Raw genomic sequence first — 8,655 nt, 5'->3', positions numbered from 1 at the left:
TCTCTCTCTCTCTCTCTCTCTCTCTCTCTCTCTCTCTCTCTCTCTCTCTCTCTCTCTCTCTCTCTCTCTCTCTCTCTCTCTCTCTCTCTCTCTCTCTCTCTCTCTCTCTCTCTCTCTCTCTCTCTCTCTCTCTCTCTCTCTCTCTCTCTCTCTCTCTCTCTCTTTATACTGTTTTCCTAACATACACTTAACCTTTCCCTTCCTCACCCGCTTTTTTTCCACACAACAGCAACTGGACATGACGACAGGCAGTGATGAGATCACCACCAGCCAGGGCTCGCCACTCTTCCAGCCCCCTGAGGTGGCTGGCGGCGTGCGGACCTTTCCAGGCTTCAAGGTGGACGTGTGGAGTGCCGGATGTACCCTGTGAGTGTGTGGATGTGAACCTACCCACTTGTGAATTGTTGGAATTGTATGGTTTATGGTCTGTATGGTGAGAGTGAGATTACAACCCTTCTATAAATTTCCATTGACACACACCACCTGACACCACCCTTCCATGGTCCACAGCTTCAACCTCACCAGTGGCAAGTACCCATTTGAGGGGGAGAACATGTTCCGCCTATTTGAGAACATCTGTGAGAAGCAGCTGGAGGTGCCCACAGAGCTGGAGCCAGCCCTGCGTGTGCTACTGGAGGGCATGCTGAGGAAGGACCCCTACCAGCGCCTCAGCCTTGCCCAGGTCAAAGTTCATGAGTAAGTTGGGTCAGGTTTTGTCTTTTGCTGTGATTTAAGAATGTAAGAAAATAAGGTGAAGGTGCAGGAAGCCATCAGGCCTACACATCACAAACAATGAAAACTTAGGAACACAAGAAAATAACAGGTGCTCCAAGAAGCCAAACAGCCTACACATCACAAACAATAAGAATGTAAGAAAATAAGGAAAGCTGCAGGAAGCCATCAGGCCTACATGTGTCAGTCTCTGCATGAAATGTACCTACCTATTCCCACCTCTCATCCTCATCTATAAATTTGTCCAATCTACTTTTCAAGCTCCCTTGTGACTCATCACTAACTACCTGATTACTGACTCAATCCATTCATCTGTCATCCTATTTGAGAACCAACCCCTTCCTGTGTTTATTTATTTATTTCATTTATTTTATTTATTTATTTGTAATTTTTTTCTAACTTTACCAAACTTGAACGCATTATTTCTTGCCTATCCTGATTACTGATCCTTGCTAGTAGCTGCTCGACAAATTTTTACCACAGTCATATATAATCTTTTAAACATTTTGTATGAAACCTATCTGGTGAAGGATATGAGGAGGGGGAACATCATAGAAGAGATTGTCTGTGACTGAAGAAAGTGGGAGAGATTCATGAGCTCTCCAGTTCCATAAGAAAAAATAGACACTAAGTGAAATAATGATGATAGGTCTCTTAAATAATTTTGTAGTCTGAAAAAGACTAAACTAACCTCCTGTTCCCCTTTGTCTTTTTCTGTGTGTTTAAACAGTTTTTAACGGTCTTGTGAACATAGATGATTGTTATTGTGATAATTTATTGTGATAATGATATCAGGTTATTGGTTATCCAATAATTATTTTTCCTTTGTTATTGATTTTTTTATTTAAAATATCAGTATTGTTATCACTAGTATCAGAATTTTGGGTTTGTCAATTTATTGGTTATCGATTATCAGGTAATAAATTTATCGATTATCAGTCATCTCTAATAAAGTTATCATTATTGATTCATTGGTTATCGTGATAAATTTTTATTGCTCCCAGCTGTGGTTGTGAATGTGTACGAAGGACAACCATAACAGTGGAAGGGTTAAGAAAGAACATGAATGAAGGGTGAGGTGGATGTAAGGAATCTACATAGGTTTCATTTAGCTGTAAAGAAGGTTATTTCACTGCATACTTAGTTTTGGAGTGTGAATGATTGCAAAACATCCATTATTATTCTATTAGATTTCCTTGGACTTGAGTTGACCATATAGTTTTTTTTCTGTGGGAGTCTTTATTCAAACACAAGATGTACTAACATACATTGAGATTAAATAGCACTAGATGGCTCTCTCCAATACCAGGACACTGAAGTTAGTTCTTCCAAGTAGTTAATTTACACTGGTGTTGTAAGCTTCACTAAACTTATTGATATGACTTTGATGACCAGATTAGGCTCATTTTACTTACAAAGGTGCCTCTCTCATCTGCACTCTTCCCTTCCCCACTCAGCTGGTGTTGCAAGAAGCACCCGCGCACAGAGGAGGAGGTGGGGGTGGTGAAGAGCGAGCGGGGCAACCAACACGCCACCACCATCCTGCCTTACCTGCGCTCCCACTACTATGCGTCAGACTCTGAGGACGAGCTGATCACTGAGCACGAGCTGAATGGTGGGTGTTGGGGCCAGTGTGGGGCAGGGAAGTTGGGGTTCTTTTGTTAGACTGGGCAGTAAGTTAAGCTTGGCAGACACACAGGAGCTTGATGAATGGGTAATCAAAGCTTGAGGAAATCAGGGACTGGTTGATTATATTAGAAGCACCACCAGCACTGAAGTAACTCAGGCACAACTAATCTAATGAAGAAACACAAATGCATACACACATCCAACTGCACATTTTACAGTATGTAAGCTAAGGATTTATGTAAAAGTTGTGCAAAACCTATTTCTACAAACTTTATTTACATGTTTCTGTTGTTGAGTATTGCTGCACCACCACCACACACAGTGAGGAGTCTGCATGAGTACAAGGATGAAGTCACCATTTGAAGGTCTTGAGATACAAACAAGGATGTAGATTATTCAAACCCATACTCTGAAGGCTCAAAAAATGTAGATTTTTCATATAAATATACACTAGATTTAAGATCTCGGGACATAAAGAGCAAATTGCTCAGCCACTGGAAATGGGAGCAGCCATACCACACCTCTCTCCACCAGTCACAGGACATGCAGCATGAGGCAGGTTTGGCTGTGCAGTCTATGCACACTTCAAGAGCAAAGAGTTACTTTGTTATTATATATAATTTCTTGTGGATGTGGTGAATGTGACTGATGTATTAAAGGTAGCTCAGGAACACCAGAGGCATTGCAAGACAGCTGCATAGTGTTAGGAGGCACAACCAAGCTTGTGTTGATGTCAGCACCATGTAGTCCAGGCCACAAGGTTTTGTTCATTGTGTTGGCAGCATTGCACATGCTATCTGTTTTATGGAGGTGGGACATGAGAACATTTATATGATTTTGAAGAGTTATTAGGAATTGAACAAGCAGTCATAAAAGCAAATGAGACTTGGGTTTGGAATGAAAGACAAGAGTCAAGAGTCCAAACATTTGAAATGAATACCCTGAGAATAATGGCTGTGGTGTGCAAAGAATGTATGGTGAGAGTAATGAACGTGTGTATGACATGAAATGTCATGTCTGGGCTGCCACCTTTAAGGAGTGGCACCCTGGACAAGACCTGTCACACTGAGAGTAAAAGAATGTGGAGGAGGGGGTTCCCAGTCCCCTCGCTCCACCTCTTTTAGTTCCCCTTTACAATGCGCAGGGAATATGGTGGCAGTAATCTTCCATCCTGGCTGCAGAGTGTGCCACCAGGCTGCACCCCCATCACAGGGGGAATATGATGTATGGTAGGTTGAAGTTGTTCCATTAATAACCTAAAACTAAAACTGCGAAACTTAAAAGCCATCATCTCAAAAGACTCACTTTTGGTGACTCCACGCCTTGTGCTCTAGACGCCTCATGTTCACAACAAGCAAGGAATGCAGCTGTGAACTGAAAGACCACCCAAAGATTCCACTAACACTAATGCCTAACACCACCTCTGCATGACCACTACTGTGGACATTTCAGCTCACAAAGAAATCACTGTAGATTGTGATGTCATGCACAGCCATGCTCAAAAATCTGTGTGTGTGTGTGTGTGTGTGTGTGTGTGTGTGTGTGTGTGTGTGTGTGTGTGTGTGTGTGTGTGTGTGTGTGTGTGTGTGTGTGTGTCTGTCTCTGTCTGTCTCTTTCTGTCTGTCTGTCTGTCTGTCTGTCTGTCTGTGTCTGTCTATTATTCACCCATGGTTGTCTGCCATGTGTGTGGATAGATGTGTGTTTGTGTGTGTTTGTGTGTGTGTGTTCATGCATATGTGTGTGTATGTACATGTTTGTCTGTGTGTGTAGATACATGTTTGTCTGCCTTTGTGTGTTTGTGTGCATGTACATACATGTTTGTCTGTGTGTGTGTGTGTGTTGTGGATGTGTGTGTGCATATATGTATATGCCTGAGTGTATGCATATATATTATATATATACATATATATATATATATATATATATATATATATATATATATATATATATATATATATATATATATATATATATATATATATATATATATATATATATATATATATATATATATGCCTGTGTGTGTGTGTGTGTGTGTGTGTGTGTGTGTGTGTGTGTACACAAGTACACACACGTTGTGCGTTGTCTTTTCCTCATTATAACTTACACTTAGTTGTGAATGACATCAGCAGTAACAATAGTGGCTTTTGTCTTGCCTTTCCTCATCTCTCTCTCTCCTCTCTCTCTCTCTCTCTCTCCTCTCTCTCTCTCTCTCTCTCTCTCTCTCTCTCTCTCTCTCTCTCTCTCTCTCTCTCTCTCTCTCTCTCTCCTTCTCTCTCTCTCTCTCTCTCTCTCTCTCTCTCTCTCTCTCTCTCTCTCTCTCTCTCTCTCTCTCTCTCTCTCTCTCTCTCTCTCCTCTCTCTCCTCTCTCTCTCTCTCTCTCTCTCTCTCTCTCTCTCTCTCTCTCTCTCTCTCTCTCTCTCTCTCTCCTCTCTCTCTCTCTCTCTCTCTCTCTCTCTCTCTCTCTCTCTCTCTCTCTCTCTCTCTCTCTCTCTCTCTCTCTCTCTCTCTCTCTCTCTCTCAGCAACACAGCAGGATCAACAGCAGTAGCATTTCCTAGACTGCATGCTGATAACACAAACATAGAACATAACTATTATGTACCATACCAATCTGATCCTGTGCCTTCTTACCTCTGTCACCCTCGCCTTCCCTCACTTCCCTCCTTTCCTCCACAACATAATACAGACAGGAAAGGACACATGTATAATTTTCCCTTTGCCTTCATGCTTCCACCTATCTCCCCAACTCCCTTTTCCTCTCTTCACAGCACACACACAGAAGACTAGGAGTCATAATGATACCACTCTTCCTTGTATTTATCCTTCAGCCTTTTATATTCTTTTTTCCACACAAGAAACACACACACACACACACACACACACACACACACACACACACACACACACACACACACACACACACACACACACACACACACACACACACACACACACACACACACACACACACACACACACACACACACACACACACACACACAAAAAAAAACATGCACATTTCACCTTCCACTCACATCTTCATCCCTCTTTCTTTTTGCTTCCTCTATCTTCCCCTCCCTTCACAACACACACACAGCTGCAGTAGTAACCTATAAAACTCACACCCTCATTATCTTCCTTCCCCAACAGAGACAAGAAACCAAGTGGAACACCAGCTGCAGCTCTCCCCAGCAGACCTTCAGGAGAAACCTAATGGCACCAGCAAGCAGCAGAGACGGCGGCGGAAACCCATCTCCTGCATCAGCGTCAAGTCCCTCACATCCTGCAAGCAGTCCTGACACTGCTCCTGCACCCCATACTGAAGTGCCGAGCTCACACCACGCCTGCTGGGGGAGACCAATGCCCCTCCTGCTCTACCTGAGGTGACAGAGTGAGTTGTGCATCTGTCCCTCAGGTCCCCCAGTCTCCAGCCAGCTGAGAGGGTCATAAATGCTGTCTCACAGGGTCCAGGCCATCAGGGGTGACACAGGAGGAGAGGAGGACATGGAAAAGCCTCCATTGTTTGGTCCAAGGAGTGAAAAGAGACCAGCATGTTGCAGCATCACCAAAGATCTCTGGTCAACTTGACTTGCCTGAGGAACCTGGCTGCTTCTACCTGATGATGGTGTGCTTGGAGATGCAAGGCAAGGTGGAAAGATGCCCATTGCCAGTCAGGAAAGTGTGGTGCCAGTGGGGAGGAAGAGAGAGGGAAGGTAAGGAGATAGAGGAGCAAAGGGAGTGATGTGATTGCATGACTTGAGCCTCTGCCCCAGTCCCTTCAGGCAGGCAAAAAGGATGAAGGCAAGTCCCACAAAGGGAAAGGAAGGAAGTATTTGTGGAAATGTTTTATTTAAGGGTTGTCTGGTTGAAGGTATAGATAAAAAAAATATATATATAAAGGTGCTCTCCAGAAAATAAAACAAAAGCTAAAAAAAATAATAATAGGTGTAAGGGTAAATTTCAGGCTGATTTTGTATATACTATATTTATATGTTTCCAGTATAAAAAAAAACAAAAGAGAAAATGTGTCATACTTAAGTGTACAAATACGTAGTCATATACTGATTGATGAGCTGTGAGGGGGGAAGTAAAGAAGAGGAGGAGGAGAATAAACTGGTAGAAAGGAAGAAAGGAGGAGGAGGACAGCCACAAAAGTGCTTGAGGGTGAGGACCAAGTGCACTGAAAATAATGAATGAGAGGAAAGAAATTTTAAGATTGTCTCGAGATGAAAAAAAAGAAAGACAAAAAAAAATGTGATAAATGTGATTTGAAAAGATGAGATGCCAGGACATTAGAGGAAAATGTTACTTGTGTGTGCCTGATAGGAAAAGGAGAGGAAGGAGAAGGCAGTGTTAGTGTAGAATAGAGAAATGATAACATGTATGTATACAAGGATTTAAGTAGGAAAATAGAAGTGTGATGAATGAAAAGGAAAAGGAAAAGAGATGATGATATGGATATGCATTGTAAGATAAAAAAATGAGTTATGATTGTGTAGGGATAGAAAGATATGAAATGGATTTGTATTGTAAGTAAGGAAGAGAAAAGTTGATGTATGTGTTAAGAGAAGAGATGATATGGAGTTGTTAGAAGAGAGAGAGAGAGAGAGAGAGAGAGAGAGAGAGAGAGAGAGAGAGAGAGAGAAAGGAGTATACACAATTTAGACAAAGAAAGACAAGAATGGTAACATTTGTAAGCTTGTGGAAAGTGTGAATGTTGCCACAGGAAAAATAATTATGAGGGTAGGAAAGGAAACAAGATTGGCTGTGATGCGATGCTGTGTGTGTGTGTGTGTGTGTGTGTGTGTGTGTGTGTGTGTGTGTGTGTGTGTGTGTGTGTGTGTGTGTGTCAGAGGAGGCAGGAATAAGATATGTAATAAGCCAGATAAGTGTTAGTTTAGTACAGAAAAACAAGAATTAAGCTAACCAACAGTGTACTAATTGATTGACTGTGTGTGTGTGTGTGAGTGTGTGTGTGAGAGAGAGAGAGAGAGAGAGAGAGAGAGAGAGATAGAGTTCTGTTTGAAAAAGGAAAAAAGTACTCAGTTTAAGCTAACACTTGCTGGCTTATTACAGTAGAATCTCCTGAAGGAAGTATGAAGTGCCCTGAGTTGGAAGATGTTCTCAAAGAGGAAAGTTGTCACTGAACTCCCTGCCTGCTTCTTGTCCTCCTTCCTATGACTTGAACTCTTTGAAGTGGGAGATTTCAAGACACTTATCCTCCAATTTTGGATGATCATTTTTGACCTGTCTTGGGGATTGGCACTCTCAGTGATACTTTTTTTATGCTTTTTGTTGCCCTTGGCTGGTGCCCCTTTTGCATAAAAGAAAAAATAATCAGGTGGTTTTTGTTTTTGATTGCATCTTTCAGCTCAGGAAACCTCACATACATAACTATAATTGTAATCAAGGCCAAAACATTTCAAGTCATCAATTAACCGGTACAAAAATACACAAGAGTGTATTACGTATAGCTCATTCTTATATTGAAACTGCTGTAGAAAAAAAATATATACTATAGAAAGGCATTGCCAAAGAAACCACAAATTAAAGTGCAAGATGTTTAGGATATTAAGAGTATTATACCTCACTCACTTTTTGAAATTGATCGAAAAAAAAAGAAAAAAAGAATACAACAGAAACTACCAAAGGAATTAGGAACAAAAGTGCAAGATGTTTACACAGACATAGTTGAGTTTGCACTGTGACTGTATCTTTTAATTCCTCACAGTGTAACTCCTGTAACTGTTATGAGAGAAGAACAGTTGTGATCTTAATCTTGAAGCTTAGTAGTTGAAGAATAAGCAACAGGATGAGAAAGAAAGGAGATATATATGTATTAGAACAATTGTGATCTTAATTCTGGCACTTAGTAGTTGAAGAAAGGAGGTAAATATGAATTAGAATATGAAGACAAGCTCAATAATTCAACGCAACAGAGGGAAGAATAGAATAGAGTGAGGAAATAAGTCACAGTTTTATCCAGTAACCCAAAATAAGAGAGAAGAGTCACATATAAACATGAGAAAGTAAGGAAACTGCTAAAGAGCTGAAGACCAGATGACATATGGAAACCAGCATCTGAGTGTGTGTACATGTGGATGCATACATTGTTTTGATCACCCAAGACTGAGGGAGATATTGAGGTAGTGGAAGTGTGGCTGAGCTGAGGGTGTGGTTGATGGGTTGATGAGACAGGAAGGGTATGGAAGGAGGGACTGGACCATGGATTATGACAGAGTTGATGGTATAGGAAAGAGTGTGTTGCTATATTTTTTTTTTTTACTCATCC

General features: G+C 41.4%; 1 protein-coding gene across 3 annotated transcripts in view; it reads left to right on the top strand.

The window, feature by feature from the left end:
• The window catches only part of LOC135104880 (serine/threonine-protein kinase stk11-like), a 14,431-nt gene extending 7,631 nt beyond the window's left edge, over positions 1–6,800 (top strand). For 2 of the 3 annotated variants that reach the window (XM_064012603.1, XM_064012605.1), the window contains exons 5-8: positions 230–366; positions 511–696; positions 2,190–2,347; positions 5,514–6,800. In XM_064012603.1, the coding sequence (XP_063868673.1) occupies positions 230–366; positions 511–696; positions 2,190–2,347; positions 5,514–5,662 (630 nt within the window). In that variant the 3' untranslated portion in view covers positions 5,663–6,800. Of the gene's footprint in view, positions 1–229; positions 367–510; positions 697–2,189; positions 2,348–3,505; positions 3,591–5,513 lie in introns of all 3 variants that reach the window. The other variant, XM_064012604.1, reaches the window with a different exon arrangement.
• Positions 6,801–8,655: the final 1,855 nt, after the last annotated feature.

The sequence above is a fragment of the Scylla paramamosain genome, chromosome 11, assembly GCF_035594125.1.
Source record: "Scylla paramamosain isolate STU-SP2022 chromosome 11, ASM3559412v1, whole genome shotgun sequence".
NCBI classification, from domain to species: Eukaryota; Metazoa; Arthropoda; class Malacostraca; order Decapoda; family Portunidae; genus Scylla; species Scylla paramamosain.
The sequence above is the reverse complement of the archived record's forward strand: the minus strand, read 5'-3'. Positions and strand labels throughout refer to the sequence as shown.